Consider the following 22542-nt stretch of genomic DNA (forward strand, 5'->3'; position numbering starts at 1 on the left):
CGCAGTACAGAGTATGGGGGGTGTACGCTCAACACTAGATCTTGGAGAGCTATCAGGCTCTCTGGTGGATTCTCTGTTAGCTCCAGCCTTGAAAAGCTTTTGTGAACAGAGCAGTGTGTGCAGACGCTCCTCGAGGGAGCGCTGGCTTGGGAGGAGGCGGCTGCAGCTCAGTCTCCATCCAAAGGGCAACAAATCAGGCTCTGGAGTCCAGCAGCCACTTGTGCTGTATGTGTTAAACACCAAGGGGATGTTTTACAGACTGTAACTATCTGTGAGCAAGAGGAGGCAAGGCAGAAGACTTCAGGGAAGAACAAGCAACACAGAAAACTGCCTACAGCCACCTTGATCTGCAAAGCTAGACAGGAAATCTCTCTGGGCCTTTTTCCCCTTCTGGCTGATTGAAGATGCTCAAGTGCAGACACATGGGAGAAAAACAGGGTTAAGCACTTTTCCTTCATTCCACTCAGGGAGGCACTTGAGACTGCTGCAGTCCCAACAATGCCTCCATCCAGGAACACTGCAGCAGCCAGCCTCCTTTCCCTTCAGGAAGGAGGCACATCCTATTAACTCTCCTGGCAACTGGCTGTTGGCACAAGGTGGGTGCACCACCACACAGCCTCACCACCCGACCCTGGCTTTTGCACCTAACTGGCCCCTTGGCTCCCGTCACTTTGGAGCCTGGCTGAGCGGCACAGCACTGCCCTGATTGCTTCTGTGTCAAAGACTGCACAACCCAGCTGCAGCACACCAGTTTTTGCACCCTAAAAGCCAACAGAGTCCAGCCAATGTCACGAGTCACAAACCCAAATGTCACTGGCTTACTCTCTTCCTTGGCCAACAGCTCCAAGTAGGCTGCAGCTGAGAGAAAGAGCTTCAGTGTTCATGTTCAGCCTCAGACTTTGCAAGACACATGCAACTGGCCTTTCAGAGTCCCTTCAGATGTATCTTATGGGGAATTACTGTGTCAGGAACACTTCAGAAGCAAGAATAGGCATCATCGATTTGCCCCTCATAGGAAGTAATTCTGTGCTTTTAAGGCAAGTTGGCAGTATTATGCACACAAGAGAGCTGTTCACTCTTCCCACTTTCAGATAATCAAATCCAGACTGGAAATACATTGCTAACGTCAGGACAACAATTGTTTTAGAGCAACTTATCAAACACTCTGAGCCTCATTTACTTGCACATAGCTCTGAACAAAATCAGCCCCAAAGCTTTGCAGAGCCTAGCAGCTACATTGAGAAGAGTCAGTAGATTTGTTAGATGAGTCAAAGTAGATTGTCATCTCAGGAACACTGCAGAGACTCTCACTCTGAAGAGACACCAGAGTGAAAGCAGGGTCAGCCTGCAGGCAAGAGACACTAAACTCTTTAAATGCCTTGGGATTTTAGATTAGCTCTGATTCACTGACAGGGATACAAACTCCACATGGAAACACACACAAGTCAGTTTAACACAGAGAAGGCAGAACAAGACAGCCAGCATGCAAGAAAGAGAAGCTGCAAGAGAGCAGGAAAACTGTGAAAAGGGCATCCAGTAGCTGAAGAGCAGTCAGAGGATGTCCTTTTGGCCCCAGGTCAATTATTTTATACCTAGAACTTAGTGTAGTGAAGGGCATGATGAAATAAGGGGAGGGAAGCTGAAAAAGGCAAAGTACACAGTACACAAAATACACTCACAGAAGCACAAACACAGCCCTGCTTAGATACTCTGCACTTGGCCACCTGAGCTGGGAACATTTAAAAACATGGACAGGAGGAAAAGCCACAGACTACTATCCCAAATACATATTTGCATAATAAAATGCATTAAATAGCTACTGCCCTGTACTCAAACTTAACAGTGGTCTAAATGGTCTCCCTGGTGGGATGTATTCTCCACCTCCCAGGAGTGGATGGGATATTAAGGGAACTGGATGCCATTCATGGCAAGCACAGAGAACAGACACTGGAAGATCAAATCTGGCCAAATCAATCACCCAGGGCAATACTGGGCACAGCAACCCTGAGATCAGGTTCCCAGGAACACACCACCTTCCTCTGCATGTCACCCAGCAGCAATTCTCCACCAGGTGCTTTGGTTTGCAGCAAAGAGGCTGTGGATCAGAGCACTTCATTGTCACACCTTCCTCTCTGTGTTGAGCAAATAAGGCAATAGCAAGGCTATGGTGCCTGATTCAGTGCTGGCAGGCATGCAGCACAGAGCTGCCCAGACCAGATGTCTGCAAAGTAAAAGACACCCTGCAGTTTGCTGAGGGATCTTAGAGGTTTGCTTACATACCAGGCAGTTGCATCCAACCATCAGATGCTCATGCTGACACTTACTTTGGAGCACCCCAGTGCTCCTGCTCTACCCTAGAAACCAGGTAAGTTTGGGTTAACATTTGTGGACATATTCTAGCTGGCTTGAAACAGCATAGCTAAGATAACACTCACCCCAACAAATGGAATGAACTTCTGTGAAGATTCTTCGTCAGGGCTAAAGGCAAAGAGAAAAGAGTTGTTAACAGCTTGCTTCCACACCTGGCACAATACTCACTTTATATGTTGCATTCAAGCATGCAGCAGGGACGGACAGTATGCAAGCGCCAGTCCAATGTCTCCTCTCAAGGCCCTTTGCCAGCACGCTAAGAATCCAGATGGGTGGGGAAGAGCACGCAGCTTACAGCACATCTCTCAGGGGAAAGGTCTCTTCCTCCCTCCCTCACGCTTGACAGAGAAACATGCTTTAATGGCATGGCAGTCATTACAGACACGCGACCTCCTACTGCAAGGAAATGGATCTGTGCCACAACAACACGTAGAACTGTGTGTTACTTACTAGTACCTGAAGTGCTCTGCACGCATGGCCTTCACACGTCCCACCTTTGGAGTCATGTGCCATACCTTGCATATCCCAGCATCGCTAACGCAGTTAGCCTGCCACGGGGTTACAAGCCGTGACACGTGGTTATTTGTATAGCACTAGCAAGTACGTACACACACACGCACACAGAGACATGTTCCCTGCCCCTGGGAGCTTGCAGTCCCTTAGACAGGCACCCTAGAGAGGTCAGGCACCAGAGCACACTGGGTAGATCAGGACACCAACTCGAGAACAGCAAACAGCTAAACCAAACCGAACAAAATGCACACCACGTCCCAGAAACAGCTGAAGACAACACTACACACATTTTGAAAGCAGGAAGGCATCAGCTCCTCCTGGTCTGGCCCTGCCCAGGATTCAGAAGTCCGAGGGTAGAGAAGGGCCAGCAATGAAGGCCACAGTCACATCTAGCAGGAATTAGGGAGAGACTCCACAAAGACAAAAGGGGGAAGACCCAGAGTGAGGAGGAAGGCAGGCTGGGAGTGCCTGCAGAGCCACTGCTCCTGTCAAGGGCAACAGAGGTGAGCCCCCCCCCCCAAGTGGGAGAGAGGAGAGGACTGCAGGAGCATATCCATGTGTTCAGGGGAATTACAATTCAGTGGTGAAAGTGACTGCATGGGCAAGACACACAACGTTTCTCAGTGGCCAAGCACAAGAAACAGGTAAGAAGCAGACAAACACTAAGATTTCTCATGTTTCTCTTCCCTCCCAAGTGCTTGGAGCACTGCAATGTTCAGAGAAAAACCATCCAGCATTGTCTTAATCCAGAATACTGCGGGGTACAGCACAAATAAGTCAGGAAAGCAGGTTTTTCTGTGCTGTTTCCAGCAGTGAATACAACTCAGTCAGAGCTCCCTCTTGGTCCAAAGCAGAGCACACATTTGCAAATAGCCTCTCACTTTGGCTCAGCTCTGCTTACTCATCTCTAAGTAAAGTCAGGGGCTTTGCTCCCTTCCCACCTAACAACCCCAGGCTGCACCTCCATTCTTCCTCCAAAGCACATAAAACGTCCAAGTCCCTAATTCTCTGTGTTGGAAGCCAGAAAGGTTACATCTTTCCAAACATGGCTGCAGGCCCTCCAGCAAATAAATCTCCTATGAACATGACATTTCCAGCTCCAGTTTTGCAAAGGGAAATGAGAAACCCACAGAACTGTTGGGTGAAGCACAGAACAGACGCTCAGCTTCCCTCTCATTCTTTTAGCTCCGTGGGCTGAGAAGCAAGCAGAAGTAGAGTCCTGCTGACCAAGTGAGGGAAGCACAATAGTTGCCTAGGCATCTCTCAGCTACTGGATGTCTTTGCTCCGAGCTCTCAAAGAACAAGTCATGCCCAATTCCAGCAGAAAACTCATTCTTGTTGCTTCTGCGAGCTCAGACTCCCACTGAGGAGAGCTCAGGGGCAATTCAGAAATCAATCATTTGCTTCAGTCACCATTTATCACAGCTCACAATGATGCACAGACTGTTCCTGAAGCAATCCAGCTGGATTTCAGCTTGGTTAGTCTAGTCCTGTCACACCTCCATTGGGAACTCCAATCTTGCACATGTGTCTCTGAAAATGCAGTTTATCAAAACAGCTGCTCTTCATGTGAATAAAAGGAAAGATGAGATGACCATGCTTGTTCTCCACTTCATCTTTCATGGTCTTCCTTGATTCTTGTCTTTCGGGATCCCAAAATATTAATCAAGAATCCTTTCACCCTGGTAACTGTCTCTCCTACTCCTCTTACCGCAGCCCTGCAACCAAAATACCCCCTCCCTGGAAAGGCAGCTCCCCCTTATTAACCAGACTGCACAGATTTCCAGGCTACAGAGGTTTTATCCCTATAGTGATGTCCAAAGTACTGGTTTTATCCATAGTGCCTCTTAAGGCCCTGGTATCTCAGCTATAATTTAAAGACAGACCTGACCCTGTTTTGTGATTTTTAACAGTGTTATTGATACTTCACCCCTGTAATTCGGGGCGGGGCTGGGGGCGGGAATAAATTATAGGGGAAAACTAAAAACAGACCTATGCAGAGAGTCTAGGGAAAAAATTCTTTTATCTGGAATGGGGAGTTGCTGAATAACTATTTTTGCTTGGGCAAAATCTATCCACCTGGAATCAGTTCTTCAAAGGTAAATTGTCCAGAAATAGACTTGCAGGCTCCTTCTTGACCCCAATAAATTAATTCATATTGAACAAAGACATATAACTGGATTCATATGTTTTAGGACTCTTAAAAAGGAGAAGCCGCCACATCATGAGTCACCCACCTGACAAAAGGAAGGAATAATCTCTCTCACTTCTGGGGCAAAGTATAAACTAAGCTGCAAAACACCCATGTATTACAGTAAGAGAGACTGAATAATCACTTTGAGCAGTTAGGCCAGTTATTAGCTTTTTAGTAAGATTTCATTTAAAATGTAAGCAACTCAAAACAGATTCAAATGAAGCCAAACACCTGTGATTTCCTAGCAGGAAGGTCTCAGGTACTACCCTTATTCCAGCCAAGTCTTGCAGGCGAGCAACAGTAAAGAGGGGGCTTTTATCACCGAAGGACTAGCAGGCCTCTAACTTGAGGCCAGGCACTGCCAACAACTCTCCAACGTTCATCTTTGGTATGAAACACCTGTCTTCCACTGGGCAACTGTAGCTGTCTGCTGGCTAACACTTCCCCTCTTCCACCAAGTCTCTGGCAGTCAAACCAAACAAAAGGACGAAAAAGCAACTCTATGTCCCCACAACACATCAGACAAGTCTCTCTGCTTCCTCATAAAACTCCTGTCCAGCACTCTTCATGTTCCTACAGCGGACTGGACATACTCAACAGAACATCCAGCATTTCTTGAGCCTTGACTCTCCTCCGCTGCACTGCTCTGCCAGGCAAGGGGCACAAGCAAACTCCTGCTGTGTTTCCACCAGCTGCCCAAGGATGTTCATGCAAAAACCAGCCAGATGACATGGGCACTGCTGAGCCAGAAAAGGGACCAGGTCCATCTTCACCAGCTATGTTCACGTTCAGCAATTGCTGCAGGAAGTGTTTTAGAAGCAGCACTCAAAAAAATGACCTGGACTCTGCCTAGCCACTGCCCTGCAGAGCCTCAGAGCCAGCAGCAAGCAGAAATCGGGGAAAAAACAGTGCTACTCCTGCCTCCTATTGCCCAGGAACCCTTCAACCCAAGGCACTTGTGGTCCAGGGACCAAGACTTGGGGAAGTGCTCTACAAGACATGACAGCGAAGAGATTTCCGTAAACGTGTACATAGGAAATGACAAAGCCCTTGCCCTGACAAACAAGTAATGCTTTTATTTCCAACAGCCAAGCTGCTCCCCAGATTCACGCAAGGGCTATCCAGAAGCCACATGGCATGAGCTGTGCTGGACACTGAATTACAGTGGGTTACACCAGCCCAAGTTCACAGAACTGACCAGCAATCCAGCTACACAGGGAATGAGTGTCTGTTGAGTCTCAGATCTCAAATACCACAGGGTTTCATTCAAGAAAGCAATGCAGAGACATATCAATGTTGATGATACACCCCTCCTAGTAAGAGGCCCACCTCTGCCACCATGGTTCTCAGCTCCCTAGATGTTGCCTGAACTGCAGTGTTTTTCAACAATTCAGTAACCGGTAACTTCCCCCATGCTCACAAAGTCAGTGAAATGGCAATCAATTTCCTTCTTGAACCCATTCCTCGCTGCCAGCCCCCTTGATTTCAGGTAAGGTCAGCAGATGCTCCAAAAGAATGGGACAAAGCTTTTGCACCATTGCAGTCCATCACAGGCAGTACATGCGCCAACCTTTCGCCATGACAAACAGAACAAGGGGACATGAAGGAGAGCAGAGGTAAGTCAAAATAGGGATAGCTGGCAATAAAGTTATAAAGCAGCTCATCACATACAGCTACATCCTAAAGACTGGCTTGGCTTTCCTTGGACCACTAGGGCTTGTTTAACAGAGCAAATGCCAGGATACTGGGAGATTTGATTTGCAATGAATTTGTAGGTAGTGCTTGCTGTTTCTACACGGACCACTGCCTTGAAAGCTGGCCCCAGAGCTGCTATTCACCTCTGGCCTCGAGGGAGAGGGAGTTGCAGTAACTTTGTGAACTGAGGACAAAATAAACAATGTCTGATAATCATACGATTCAAAGCAGGGGGACCCTGCAGAACAAGGGTGTCTAGAGCACAACTCCATTGCTAGCATGTATCTGTCTCCTCTTTCTTAACTTCAGAGAAGCCCTGTACATTCGGAATAGCCTGCCACTAAGAGACTAATCCTCAATTTTTTGATTACAAGGAGATTTGCTGGTCTGCACTTGGACACTGCACAGCTGAACCCCATCCTGAGCCACTGAGTGCCACCTACAGCACTCGAGTTCCAACAGATGGGAACTGAAAAGCCTTTACTCAATCCTGATCCTTTTGGAGCTAACACTATACCCTCTGATAGCTAGGAAGAAGGGAAGAAAAAACCCTGCCTTCTCTGTGTTTTACTGCTCAAAGCTACTCTCTCAAAAACCCCTTCATTCCCATTTAGTCTACATCCTAGGAACCCATATGCGTGGTCCAAAGGCAGAGCAGTCATTTCCAACAATGCATTCTGCCAGCATATGCCATAGTTTCAAAGCAGCAAGCAGAATTTAACCTAAAACACAAACTGTGCATCCCAGACCTGCAGGAACTGTTAAACAAGGCACAAAAGACCAGTTCATGGGGGGAAAAAAAGAGAGGAGATGGGAGAGGGAACCTAAAAGGAACTGATACCTTATGGTAAAATCAAAATGAAAGCTCTTTTTCCTTTTCAGAAAGCAACCAAAGAAAAAGATAAATATGTTATTATACTTACAACAAAGTGATGTGTTCATTTAGATAGTGCTAATGGAAACATGATTTCTGTGTTCTTTTTCACAATATTCTAAGTTGTTGCCAATGACACAGAGCTGCATTTCAAAAGAAAGCCACACAGAGAGATAACTGCCCATCACTCCATGGGAGAACCTGCTCCTCTAACTCTCCAGTTTGTTCAAGGGGTACTTGGCTGAAACTAGAAGATATTTTAAAGCGGATACAACAGAGATACTAAGAGATTGCAGGCTGTGCCACGAGTCTGATAAAAGTCTCAGCAATCTCTCTTCCAAGTAACATTCTGCAGGGTTTGAGCCTGATATAAACCTATTAACAGCTTCAGGCATGGCACCACTAAGTCCAAAGGGTCTAAAATCCAAGTGGATCAGATCAGCTTAGTAAAGCTGTCATGCACTCTGCTGGGAGGACTATGTGTGTGTGTTGCTGAAGTACATTTCAGATGTTTTTCCACAAAGAACCAAATGGACCTTTCTGTGCATATTAGAAACTCAAAATGATTCAATGTGTGTAAACAATAGAAACTGAACCTGTAACAGAATGAAGAAGGCAGTTAAGACTAGTGCACAACCCAGCAACTGAAGGGTGCAGAGAAAAAACAAGGCAGTCATCAGAAGGGGTTCACACTGCACTAGGTGTGTCTGATCAACCTGGTGTTGTTAACTAAGGTAAGACTTCACACCAAAACCAAAATAAAAGACTAAGAGCTTTGAGTACCCTGTGGCTCTCCAAACTTCACCTTTATCAGGTTAACATTACAGAAGTTCACTAATACATGAAAAGAGCTCACTCTTTTTAATGAGCTAGTCAGTCTGGAAATATTTTTGCTAGGAGAGCATGAAGAATGGGCTAAATTTTACTGAATCATTTCTGCAAAGTAATGTCAAGCAGACACAGGAATGAAAAGACACAATGAGCATTTCCAAGAAGGGAAAAAAGTGATTCTACCCACATCTTTAATCCCTCCCAGTTTTTATGCAAAGGAGGAACCACTGAGGGATGCTAGTGAACCAAAAATCAGTTATCACAGGAAAGGTAGTAATTAACAGTTAACCTTATCCATGCCCCACAGAAGATTGCTAGTCCCTAATCATGAAAAAATAACGAGGTGAATGTTTGCCCTGCTCTCGGGATGTGATTTTGGAGTCTATTATTCTTCTCTCTCTGTGCCTCAGAAACAATGCATATCTACCCTTCAGTGACAATTACTCTTCTTCCTGGACCATGGCCACATGAGGCTGTACATACTTCTGAATCTTCTTGCAGACCCCAATCCTCCATTCTACAGGTAGTTGCTTATCCCTTAAGAGTAGTTGAAATAAAACCTGATGAAGGTCAGCCCTCCCCAGTAGGAGTCCTAGTAGCCTGCAACTGGCAATCAACAACCATTTTGCAAGAAGCTCTGCTGTTTACACTACAAAAAGAAAGGGTTTCAGTTCCCTCAACACTGATGTAAAAAGGCCAGGTCTCATGGAAGATACTCTTGTGGGGGAATGCTGCAGTCCGGTCCTAGACACCTAAGGTCTCTGTGGTAAGGGATCTCTGGAACTTAAGCAAAGATAATCTGTCCATCCCCCATCCTGCTTAGTCCTCACTTCCCCAAACCTCTCAGATATTCGAAGAAAACACTGCCCTTAAAGTAACCACACTGCTGTAGATTCACTGTGGGACACATCACTGGGTGCAGGCTACCATAAGGCTCCCAAAAGTATTTGCAATTTGGAGTGATTTTAAGACTGCTGCCACTCTAGATGAGAAAAGCACTTTGCTTTCAACCAGATGCTCACTCTGGAAATCCAGTATCACATCAGTGACATACCTTTTCTGCTTGTATGTCAGCATCGCTTCAGCAATGGGCAACTGGTGTGCACAGTTTGCCCCTGCTATATACTGCGTTATCCGGGAGACAACATCAGGTGTTTCTGTAACTGCAATAGAACAAAGAGAGAAATTAATTCGAGTGGCTTCTCAGATCATCACCAGCACTGCCTTCCAGTCACTCAGCCAGCTGCATTTGATCTGCATCTTCCAAAATGAAGCTCTGCAGCCTACCCCAGAGCACTGTAAAGCTGTCTGACCAACAGCAAACATCCTAGAGCACCAGGTAAAAACATCAGGAAGGCACACTAGATGCAGACATCTGAACACAGCACTATTGACTGAAGTATTATGGTCATTTTCTATTTGTTAAAATGATTTTCTTAGAAAACATGTACCTGCCCGGAGTCAGCTGTAGATTTTTTCACACCTTGACTCTAAGTATCTGATGAAGAAATAGTCTAGCCATCTCTCTCAGGGCCTTGGCAAGCTGCTTTGCTCATACCAGCATTTGAGTTACCTGATTTCTTAATTAATTCATGGCCTTGCTGAGTCAACTGAAAAAACTGAGAGCCAGGCACAGGTAGGAAGAGCACAAAGATCACACATGTGCATGTATGCTTCAGATCTGTGGGACTGTGTTTGATACAAGTTGACAGGAAGACATTTCCATATTTCTTTGGTTTCAAGCAAAGAGTCTCAACTATGAGATCAAGGCAACACAAGTGACCTTCACCAGGTACTTCCATACCTTAATGGGCTTTTTAACCAAGACTCTTTGTATTTGAACAGTGAACTGAGAAGAGCTACGATTCTTTGCCAGATCTTTTTATGCCTTCGTGACGTTTTTGTGCAGTTCTTGCTGTACAGATAAAAAAGGAGAATTTACAAGGCTTGGACTGCAAAAAAAGGTACTGCATTTTCCTCAGAGCACGCAGACAAATAAATAAGGACTGAAGCATACAACCAAAGAACAAACAAGGCTCTTGAGCTGGATTTCTACAGCTAATGAAGTATTCCTAACACAGACACAAAAAAATCAAGTCTGTATTGACACCTTTGTCTGCACTTTCAAGTGCAGCAAGGAATTACGAGAAACCAGTTCTAGACATGTTCCTCCTCAAGCTTAGAATCAAGGAAAAGCATAGGTTGGGTGGAATATTAGAAGATGTCTAGTCCTACTACAAGCAGAACTAACTTCACCTTCAGAACAGGCTGCTCAGGGCCTTGCCCACCCAAGTTTCCACCTGCTGAAAAAGGCTCTGAACAATCATCTGTGAAGAGGTCTGTCTCTCCTCCTCTCACAGCTAGAGGGCTTCCAGGAGCATCCTGGTAGCCTCAGGCGCTCTGCAATTCCAACAGGAGAACTACATTGCAACTTCCTCACTCTCATGGCACTCCAAAAACTCCAAAGCTTTTTCCTTCTAATGAAATTTCTGTATGGGATATGCTGCCATAAGAGCATCATTCCTCAGTCAAGTCTCAAGCCTTCATGTAGCCCTCAATGTCAGATGCAAATCCTCCTTTCTCCTCTTTCTTTCCATTCTTGAAGGAAAGAATGGAAAAACTGTAAGCATTAATATTTTAAGCAAATTAATACTTTTACATGCAGTAAGGCTTTATCCTAGCCTAGAGCATACTCAGATCAGAACAGGAACTTGTGATCTGACCTAGTGCAGCTCTCACGTTACAACACGGGTAAAGAACAAAATTATTTTTTAATGAGAAAGGTCCTGCCAGCAGACTTCAGAAATGTCAAGGTCATTCTCATACACAACTAATACAAGTTAATCTTCCCAGAGTTTCCAGTTTTCCAAATCTTTTAGTTTCTGAAGGGTCAAAGAAAGCCATGTACTAAACCTGGTAGTGAGACCCCCACATCAAAGAACAAAGCTGAGAACGAGGTAAAAACAGTGTGACTCAGAGGCAGCTTGTGCCTCTGGGAGCCAACAACTGTTTGCAAACCACCACGTGGAGGACATACAAAGGTCAGCATCTGAAAAGGGAATGTGGTAGAGTGAGGAGAAAAGAGGAACAAAAACATTTGTCTGCTTCCTCTTTTATTTATTTGACCTTTGCTAAAATTACTCATTCAAGCCTTTTATCCCACACAGGCCAGACAGACACATGGTCTTACCAGTGGTCTGTGCTTCAAGTTTGTTGAACAGATCTCTCCAGGCTAGATCTTGGAAGAAGTTGTTGTATCTATAATCTACAGACCCCAGATACTTGGCCACTGGATGAGAGCCTAAGAAAGAAAGGAAAACATGACAGTTGTTCTTCCCAGCACTGAACACAAGTGCATTTTTTATCAGTAAGGAATTAAATTCCAAAATCAAAACTACACTAGACACCCCAGAAATAAATTTCTTCAATTACAACCAAGCAATTTAGTCCATCTTATCTCTTCAAGAGCATGCAAATAGACTTCTCAGCAGAGAGGCTGCTCCAACACCACTGACATCTTTCAGTAACACCTTCCCCTTACCCCCACCAAATGAAATTTTAAAAGGCCAAAGAAAACAGGACTGGGACACTGCTGCGGAAAGAAATGATTTGAAAGACACAGAGGTCCTACAGCTCTCCATCTCAGTCTCTCAGTTTTGCAAGTGGCTTTCCCAGAACCCCTTCCTGCCTACAGGATGCACTGCACACACCACAGCCAGGTCACCACTGCCAAGAGGAGTTGGATCCCTTCCTCTCAACACCATTTGCACATCACAGCTGTTTTGCAATACTGAGAAGAGGCAACTATCCCCAACCAGGAAAAATAACCCAGGGAGGCTTGTTTAATTGGTGAAGAAGGACTGTAAATTCAAGAAGTACTTTGTAATAAAAGACAGAGGCAGAGTCCAAGGATTACAGTCCCCAGTGAATGTTGACATATGCATTAGGTCCCTACTTGCTCTAGCTAAGCCTTATGGCTCCTCTGTGGGCATGGAAAGACCTCCCTGCAGAAAGTTTGTGTGTCTTGCCTCCAGCTTGCAGCCCTGGCTGGAGATCTGACTTCATACTTACACTCAGCAGGAGATGGAAGGCACTAAAGTAACAAACTCTGCCCTGGGAGCTGGTAAAGAATTTGCTGCTGTCACCTTAGGCCACGTGTCCCCAAAACAGACAACCTGCTCTTGCAGCTACCCTTCCAGTCTTTCAACATCGAAGTAAAGGTGTGTCAGCCAGCCAGCACGTTTCAGTCATGCTCAGCATGAGTCCTGTACATTTACAATCAGTCATCAAGTAGTCTCACAGTTCCTCCTAATCAGCTTATCTTTATCCTTCCTGCATACTGACTTCTCACATCAAGCCACGCTTCTGGAGACTGTAACAGCAGAGTCATCAGTTGGTAACTGGTAACCTGAAAACTCCTTCCAAGACAACCCCAGTTGCTTAACTATACTCACCATTCTCCAGTAAAGCTCATGGTAAAAAACCCGCTGTCTTTTCTCAGTCCTCCAAACCAGTGCTAATTTCCAGACTTCCAGTAAAGGTTCGAGAAAAAGTTCTCTCTGAGCTCCCCTCAGAGATCCTCAGAGACTGGGATCTAAGTTCTTTCTTGGACCCTCCTGATCATGGCTACTTTGAGACCTATCATTTCTTTTGTAGTGGAGTTTTAAACAGTACACATGGAACAGCTCTGCATCATGTACTGGAGAAGTTTTCCCCACATGCTGGGAAAATGCACTGCACATGGCAGATGCAGTGAAAACCAGTACTAAACACGAGGTCTCCCAAGAAGTTCTATCCATGGGAGCTAAATAAAATGGTAAAAAAATCCGAAACAGCCAAAATAAGAGGCAAATAAATTAGAAAAAAAGAATGGGGGTTAAGTTGCTCATACACTGGTCTGAACATCAAAGAAGTCTTTCAGCCACAGAATTAGAAGCAGGACTGAATCTGTCTGTATGGATGCTTACAGACACAAAGCATTTCTCATTGTTAAAAAACCCACTGTGGGTTGACTTCTCTGAAATTGCAGTGTGTAGCTGTGAACTAAGAAGGTAAAACCATCTCAGAAAAAATTCCACCATTCCCAATTTGAAGGTGCTGTTAACAGCAGAAAATCCTTTCCTTTAAGATATTTATGGCATGGTCTCCAGTTGGTGCTTTTTCAATTATCAGAAAAAATTATCAGACAAAATTATCAGACAGGTTCTTCCTCAATCACTTTAATGAACTGCCAGAAATCTGGCCCGAAATAATCTGATAAGGAAATACTGCAGACTTCTATGGGAAAGGCCCAGTTAGAGAAGTTTCTATATTTAAAGTACATTTAAGAAGCATTCACAGTTCTGGAGCATTTTTTTTTTTTTAATTACCAAATAAAGTTTTAAGATTAAAAAAACAACCCCAAAACACACTAGCTAAATCTTGTGTTTCACTTTCAAAGAGACAATATTTTCAGGTCATTAAAGACTGCAGGACAGAAAACTCTTCTTCTGAGGCCAGGAGACAGTTAGCATGTGAGGACTGAAGTCTTCAGTCACACACAGTCTCATTCAAAGCACATTTAACCTTGCAGAAATTATTTTTTTGTTTTTACCCCCCTAAAGGGCTCTCTCTCTCCTCTTCCTGCCAACCACTTTGGAAACTAAGTGTCTTCCTTACAGAAGGATCCAGCTCTCTTCCTCTGCCTTTTTCATTTGACTTCTGCAAATCCCACCAGTGAATCGACAGCCTAACCCCGTGCCAGGCAGCAGCTTCTGACTCCTACAGAAACTGCCATCAGCTGCTCTCAAACCTAGAAGACTGGAAAATACTGAGAAAAAGTGTTTTTCAGGTTTTCTGTTGCCTACCTCACTTAAGTGCCCAGCTCACACAAGCCAAGCCTCAGACTAGACCAGCTTCTAGCATCACAACATTACACCAGCATTGCCCAGACGCCCCTGCCCACAAGCACCAGTGACTACCTGGCTTCCCAGGCCTCACCACTACAACATTCCTCACATTCCAGACTACAACAAGACCCCTAATGTTATTACCAGTCCACTCCCCTTCACCCAACACAAGTGATCCAACCTGGGTAACTTTCCAGCCTGGCAGGCTTGTTGAGCTGCTGGAAGGGCAGAGATAAGGTGCTGGAAAACTGAGTGAAAAACCCAAGGAGAAAAGCACGTAAAGGAAAGGTCAAAAGATACATGTAATTTGAATAATTTAAACTCTCAGCAGTTTCAGAGCCTTTAAACATTTTTCAACCCCCTTTCTTCTATAACATTTTCTGTGTCAGCCTCAAGGAGGCCAGAACAGTTATTGCTCCGGGAAACATGGTGCCCAGTAAATTTAAGATCTCAGCCAGGGAAAAAAGGGTTTCTAGAATATTATTGTATGCATTCATTGTACTATGATAGAAAGATATATAAGAGCCTCCCTGTATGTGGAGGTAGTACTTGACCCCTTGCTTCAAACAAAAGGTTTACAAAGCAGACTTTGGCATCAAGAATATAAAAAATGAAATTCACTCACGCAAGAGCAGTAACACAAGCATTACACAATGCCATGACAGCATGACATTTGCTTCATTTAACAGCCATATACATAGTCAAAGCTTCCAGGAGGGCTTCTCCTGAGGCAACACATCACATTTAACCCATTCGTCTTTCCATGAAGAAAAATTGTTCCTTATTTACCTAGAGGGATGATCAAAAATCTCATGTAGCCAAGCCAGTCTGGGGTTTTGTGAGACAGCTGCTCTACAAAGAGCCTCAATACAGCACTGAGGTAATTCTGGGCTCCAGCCACTGCAATTTTAATTGGGTTTGGAGGCTGTGAATTGCAGTTACAGCTAGACAGAAAGACAGGAAATACATTCTTAATTGTGCTTCCAACCAGCTATTTCAGAACAAGTAAAAAAAAAAAGTTTAATAACAACCACAGCAGAAGAGAGCTTGTTCAATACACAAGGCAATATCACAATGATTTATCAGCAGCTTAAAACATTATTAATAAAATGCAACATTGTTCAGTACTTTCTTAATTGGTCTCCTTGCTCCTTCTTTCACACACTTTGATAATCTAAAGGGCTGGACTCCACTATCTAGGTTAGAATGTACCTATTGCAACTAACTGCTGCACCAGAGAACATACTCAGGTACCTACAGCAGGTATCTAGAGAATACACTGAGGAATTAATCTGGGAATTACTTGGCCAGAGGGGGAGCAAGAACTATTTAAAAAACTACCTATTAGCTTTGCATGCTTTATGGGTTATCAGATCTAACCTATGAGGCAACCTCCAAAGCACAATCTTTTAAAATTAGCAGCGTCGATGAAGGGAGACTTGTATCCCCACATATATGGCAGAACAGCAACTTTGCAGGGCTGGCAAGTGCTGAAGAACCACACAACTCTGACTTCAAGAGAGTAAATTGGGGAGAAGTATTGGAAGGGAGAAATATTTCTCAGCTATTGGATGAAAAAATCTCTGGGTGCTGGGGCACAGAAGCTGAGAGGCTTTTAGAGCTGAGACTCAACAAACAACACAAGCAAGGTGAGAACTTACTATCTCTGTATCCTGGAGACAATAGTGCTGAAAGCTGCCTGAATATCAGCTGAGGAGCATGTGCAGACCACTGGCAAGGTATGCTTTTGCAAGACATCTGACAGGTACTGAGAAGAGAAAAGAACATTTTATAGTCCTCTTTTTTTGGTACAGTTTGTCACAAGAAGAAAATCTGACTCCCCAGCTTCCTAGGTATTCTCACACCCAAGCATGGGCACTCTCTCCCCCTGTCTAATTTGCAAGTGATATGGCTATTTCCCAAATACATCATCCTTGTGCATCACCCAAAGGAAAGCTCTTCCTCTAGAAAAATCTAAACATTGCACCTTCCTGACAAACACCAACATTACATCCAAAGCATGGCGATGACAACTCTAGAACAGCAAGGTTTTTATGGTTGCAGAGAGCAGGGAAGCAGGAGCAGGCCATTTGCTTAGCAGACTGCAGATGCTGTCTATTCACCTGCTTCTGGAACTGCAGTTGCATCTCTCTGATTTCAAAAGGACTTACACTAAAAAAAAAAAAGGGGAAGGGTGCTACTGAAAAAAGGGAATGCTACCAACACACATGTTCCTTGTGAGGGACTTGTTTCCCCTCCATGCAGCTAATGGGAAACAAGCTAACACACACCCTGGGTATACATGGACATCATATTGATGAAATTCAGTAATTATCTCACACTTTCAAATTCTGCACCACTAATGTATACACCCCAGCCAGTGCCATCTTCATGTCTTCTGATACTGTAGGCACAAGCTGCTAAAACTACTGGAAGGTGACCTACAATGCTTTCTGTCCATCTCAGAAGGCATTTCTCTATCTTTCAAGTACAGAGAAACAGGAACTAGTAGCTTAGCTGGTATTTTTTGCTCTCAGGCATCAAGACCCTAGTTCTTCCAGAAGCAGAAAGCCAGACCAGACAATGTAACTCCACAAGCCTGGCAAAAGTTCTATAGATAACAGTCACCCAGCACATGTCCAGTCCTCTTCCGTATGTATTTTATTGCTTTCTGAGACTAAGGTTCCAAAAGGAGTAAAAGCTGTTTCAAACCTGTAACAAACCACCCCATGTTGCCAGCATAAGCACTGCTCAGAGTTCTCCTTAGCACAACTATCACTCAGAAAAGATGGGGTGACATACCTGCAGTCAAGAATCACAAGCATCCACGCAAGGCAACAGAGCTGACCTGAAATATTTTCTCCTGTTTACCACCCATGTTTAGAAATCTCAGCCTAAACCACAGGTCAGTCCTCCCTACTTCCTTTGTCCCAGTCTATCACAGTTGAGTAGGCTCTTGAGTGCAAGGGTCTAGCCATTCCCAGTGTGCTGCTAACCAGAAGGAATGGCACTTCGTAGAAGGGAAAAAAACCCTGTGGAAAGATTCAGGCAGCAAAACTTTACAAGATCCACAGCATCTCCTGGTCCAACGAAATCCAATCTGTAGGCACTGAACACTCAGTATGCTGCCAGCCCCCACGCACCACTACTGCTCTTCCAACCAAGCAGCAGAACCTACTTGGTTAGTGGTAGAGCTCAAGGCCTGTCCATTCCTGAGGAGGAACAGTGAAGGAGAACTGTGCTTCAGGTAATGTCTCCTGCCTTTACCTGGCCTTGCCAGTCAGAAGTATTGACAAGAATAATGTTTTCTGGCAGCTGGTCATCAGAAACCAGGATGTGATTTAGTTGGTCATACACTGTTTTCCTGGGGATCTGGAAATAAAGACAGAGAAGAGAAGAGAACAGTAGGAGATGTCAGCTCTAATCGTCAAGCTACCTGCTCCAGCTCTTGCAGTTCATGAGAGGTGGCTCTGCAGAGCTGGCCAGTGCTCAGTCATCCCAGCAGCAAAGCCATGCAGCCACACTGGCCACCAGGACTGACGCTGGTCAGCTTCTTTAACGTTGCAGCATGCTGCAGGCTCCTCTATTGCCCCTTTGGTTTTGTTGGCCATTACTCCTTCTGCCATGCACTTTTATTTACATCAATTTATACCACCTCACAGTAGCAAAAGGAATTTTAGATTCATAGAAGTCGGGAACAATTGCCTTCAAGGAGGGAATTAAGTGAGTCCCACAACTAACAAAAGCATGGCACATGAGCTCTGCACAAGTCAGTCCCCTTTTGCAATCCCCGGTAATTTGCATTACTTCAAAGGAGTAACTCCTCAACACATCCCTATTCATTTCTCATCATAACAATCTGTTCCCGTGTTTTCAGTTTATGGCGGGCTGACAAAGCAACAAGCTGACAAAACCCAGGAAACTGGAAGGAAGTTACAGTATCAGCCAAGACATAAATTCCCTCCTTCCTGAAGCCGCAGGGCCCAGTTCCTTTCCAGCAGGGATGGCACTTGGACCAGAAGAAAAGAGACCACAGGAGACAGTCAGAGAAGAGGAAAAACTGAGTGCTAGAGAGACAGCAATCTTTTTCACACCTGTAAGTGGTGCCGGGTGTCTGGAGAGCGTTCATTGTCCAGACTGTTTGCTCTCTCGTTCTGTGGCCTCACTGGCTGTCTCTCCTTCAGAGATGTGCTCCTTCCCCGACGTCCCGTCTGCTTCCCTTCAGACCTGCTAGAGAGATGTTCTTGTATTCCAGAGCCGGCTTGTATCTGAGTGAGACATATCCCCCAAATCCCAGATCACCCAGACTGGCAAACTCAACAATGTGAGTGGAGGCACTGGGGAACTGTGCACGTAGATCTGAGCTAACTTGAGACCTGCTAATTCTGCTTCTGATAGTGCAGAGCACATGGTTCAGCTACAGAGCATGTTCCCAGGAGTCCCGAGCAGACTTCCACAGCCCATGGTAAGACCCACACCACCACTCTGCTATTGCTACATCAGAGCAACAGGATGCAGCCATGCAAACTGCAGTCACACACCCAAAAGGAGCACAGAAATACCTCTTCAAAAAACATGTATTTGCTTGTAAATGGTCAAAGAAACTATATGGCAGGGCTGCTGAAGCCCATATTTGCTACCCTATTTGGAAAGGTTCAACGGGATCGAAGTTAAGACTTGACAACCACCTTTAAGACCAAAATCTGCATCAGGTGTTGACTTAGCAACAGTATCTTTGAGCAAGCAGCTCCAGAGTTTTGTAAAAACTTTCTTGGACATGGAGTGGGTACAACACAGGAGACAGAAGCAACTTCAGAGCAACGCTGCCCTTCAGGGTTCTGGCGTTCATTTATCAAGTGCTCAAGACCCATCACTTAAGTGACTGAACACAAGGAGCAGCTCCTTGAAGTCAGTGGCTTCAGGCCATCCTGAACAAATGGTAGCAGGCTGTCCATGACTTCCTGAGCAGCCCTGCGGCCCGCACAGCACTGTGTCACCACTCTACCTGGTGGATGGGATAATGAGGGACTCAGTCTTGGTGATCTTCCCACTGGGTGGGAGCTTCTCAACAAACACATCTGGTGTGGGAAGTTCAGCTTCCTGGACCTCAGCTTGCTGGTTAGACTCCTGCAAAAACACAGGGACCCGAGTCATCAGGAACAAACCCTTCCCTCTGTCTCACTACCACAAGTGCTGCCAGGAGGCACCTCAACTTAGCTCTGACTGGGGCACATTCAGCTCATCTCTTCCACATATGTTACTTACTGCCAAAAGGGAAAAGCCAATACTGGCTATAAGGGGCTACCAGTTCCCAGCTCTGCCTCACAAGGGAGCTGGAGGCAGGAAAGGTGGTGCTCAGATACACTATTTGGAATAGGCATTCTCCTAGCTCAAAGCCTGGGACATGCCTCCTCATGCAATGCAGGTTAATTCAGCTTACCCAAATGAACCAGTGCAGAGAGGAAGACATGGGAGAAATGTTATAAATTGTATGTCCCCAGTAGAGCAACTTGAGCTTTTAGATTTTTACCCCAGGACCAGATTGATTTCTGTCAATTCAGCTTTAAGTAATACTTCTGCCTGATAAAATGGAACGGCCCTGAGAATACTTCTCAAGACAATACACATGCTCAGTAGCATACACTGGGCCAGTCTTACTCAAACTAAAAGAAAGGTTGTTTAAACAAAGGCCATGTAAAGCATTTCAGTTTCAAAAGGCTGAAAGACAAGAACCTCCAACAACTAAGGTCAGGAGGAGAGCTCAGCATTATCTTTACTGCAGCTAATGATACCTACATAAGTTTTGCTGCATATGCAACTGTATGGATGGACAGACACATGCCACAGAATGCAGTTCACAGCTGACACCCAAACTGCCACGAGAATATCAGCAAGTGCATTTCCAACTTACATAAGAGACAGTGTCAGAAATACTGTCGCCTGTATGTTTGGTTCCAAGACTCTTTGTCTTTTCAGGCACTTCTACCTGCTTGAGAGAAGAAAAAATCATTAGGAGGTGTGGCAGCAGCACCGTTTTCAGCCACACTTTCTGGATCAGGCTGTTCAAGAGACATGCTTCTCTGTCTAAAAACTGTACAGTTCTGCAGGATGACCAGGAGTGCCTCCTGGTCACACCAGGACCAAACACATTAGTGTTGGATGTGGCAGAGCAGTAGCTGATGCATACTACACAGAAGAGGCAAGGAAGTGCCCTGGAACAGGACTAATATTCTACACACCTAATATGCCCATCCATGATGGGATAGAAAAGTGGGTGAGCTGCTCCTCAGCATTCACTCCCAACCACCATGAAAAGTATCCCAACAAGGGATAGTAAAGGAGGTGAAGCTTTGTCCAAACAGCACCAAGGAATCCCAAAAACTCCCAGGCAACATCTCCAATCCTATCAGTCATTGCAAGTACATGGAAATCTGGAGCTATTCATACCATTAGCAAGTATTCAATACATAAACTGAAGATGTCCCCTTGAGTTAATACAATATTTTCTTTTTTAAAAAAACACAAAAACCCCAAACACACTACCAACAAAAAAACCCCAAAAGAAAACAAAAAAAACACCCCAAAACTACAAACATGTTTTTTTAGCAGAAATTTCTTATATGTACATGCAGGTCCTTCAGAGGAGGTCAGAGAGGATGCTTTAACTAACACGTGAAAATAGAGACAGTACAGGTCTACTGTATTACCTGCAGATAGATAACCTTCTTGAAACATGACTTACAGGACTTGATGGCTCTCTCTGGCTCCTGATGCTGTGGATGCTACCAATTTCTGTCTGAGAGCTGGAGTGTGACAGTCCTTCAAAATAAGGTCTGAATAAGGAAAGCAAAACCAGTTTCTTATTATCAAAAATGCTAAGAAGGAAAGTCCACCACATTCACAACAAAGCAACAGAACTGTTCCCAGAGTGTCTTACTGCTCCCTAATGGTTCCAGTAAAATTTAGACTACTTTTGAAAGGAGGGGGAAATCTCCAGAACAGCAAGAAAAGCCAGAAAGTCCAAGGACCCCTTTCTAGCCCTGATACTGACTGACCACCTCCATCTAACAGATCCCACATGTCATCTGCCACACAGCAGACCATTATTTACAAAGCTCTTACTAGGAACACTTGCACGCTCTCACATCACACACCAAACAGTAGCTTTTGTTTCCATAAAATCCAGGGTGGGCATATGGGTCCAGCATTTTCCCCCAGCAGAACAGAATGCACATTCACCTGACACAAGCAGTTGTGTCCTCACTACCCCAAGCACCAGGTGCAAAGTTTCACACTGCAATTCTTGTTTCAGCTTTGCAAATGTTGACTGAACCACATGCCAGTACAAACAGGGTCTAGCTCTTGACTGAAAGACAGCAAATAGTTACTGCCCCTCAAAGACACTCTGGTCCTGTGGGTGAGTCTAGGTGCTAAGATGGATTTTATTTCCAGTTTGCATCTGGATTTGGCTGCCAGCCCTAGGATTCAATTACATGTTTTCTCATTAAGATAAAGTAGCACATACAATCAGATTGCACTTCCACATTAAAAGGCAGCTCATCACACAAGGCTACAAGACTCAATTACAATTTAAGAAACTGATTCTTTTTGTTGCAGCAAAAACATGCCTACGAGCAACAGCATTTACCACATCCCTTTCAAGATAAGAACATAAGAACTGGACCCAGCAAGCCACAAAGTATCTCCCCAGGACCAAACAGACACAAGAAGTTCTTATTCCAGCAATCCCATATCCAAGAACAGTTAGCTCCTCACCTCCAGCAACAGGACACAAACTCTCAGCATGTCCAGTACAATATTTTGGTGTGTTTCAAAGCAGCTGCTTACCACAACACATCTACTTCCAAATCCCTTCAAGGCAGGGCCTATCGACTGCCAATATATTGGGTCAAGCTCCACATACCTTTACAAGCCACCAGCGCTATCACTTACCACTGCTGCCCCAGTCTATCCTTGAAGTCTTCTGGCTCACTGATAGGGAACAAGTCACACCAGACTCAGAACCTATTCTTAGCCCAATTAGGTTATTCTACATTAACTAGGATATTATGACACCTGGTAATTATCTGGTATTTAGCAGATACTGCAGTGGTAGGCTCTGCTTATTTCAGAGCCATCACAACACTGAAGGCCTGAGCATGCAACCACCTGCCAGT

General features: G+C 44.8%; 1 protein-coding gene across 13 annotated transcripts in view; it reads right to left on the reverse strand.

The window, feature by feature from the left end:
• PACS2 (phosphofurin acidic cluster sorting protein 2) overlaps nucleotides 1-22542 on the reverse strand; it is a 75634-nt gene that overhangs the window by 11975 nt on the left and 41117 nt on the right. For 5 of the 13 annotated variants that reach the window (XM_026854216.1, XM_026854220.1, XM_026854214.1 and 2 more), the window contains exons 10-20: nucleotides 21108-21198; nucleotides 20277-20354; nucleotides 19371-19492; nucleotides 18460-18595; nucleotides 17633-17737; nucleotides 16027-16133; nucleotides 15155-15309; nucleotides 11668-11778; nucleotides 9532-9640; nucleotides 7614-7646; nucleotides 2436-2478 (exon numbers count right to left, since the gene is read on the reverse strand). In XM_026854216.1, the coding sequence (XP_026710017.1) occupies nucleotides 2436-2478; nucleotides 7614-7646; nucleotides 9532-9640; nucleotides 11668-11778; nucleotides 15155-15309; nucleotides 16027-16133; nucleotides 17633-17737; nucleotides 18460-18595; nucleotides 19371-19492; nucleotides 20277-20354; nucleotides 21108-21198 (1090 nt within the window). The remainder of the gene's footprint in view (nucleotides 1-2435; nucleotides 2479-7613; nucleotides 7647-9531; nucleotides 9641-11667; nucleotides 11779-15154; nucleotides 15310-16026; nucleotides 16134-17632; nucleotides 17738-18459; nucleotides 18596-19370; nucleotides 19493-20276; nucleotides 20355-21107; nucleotides 21199-22542) is intronic. The other 8 variants (XM_026854221.1, XM_026854218.1, XM_026854227.1 and 5 more) reach the window with 6 other exon arrangements.

This window comes from Athene cunicularia (assembly GCF_003259725.1).
Source record: "Athene cunicularia isolate RWA chromosome 8 unlocalized genomic scaffold, athCun1 chr8_part1, whole genome shotgun sequence".
NCBI lineage: Eukaryota > Metazoa > Chordata > Aves > Strigiformes > Strigidae > Athene > Athene cunicularia.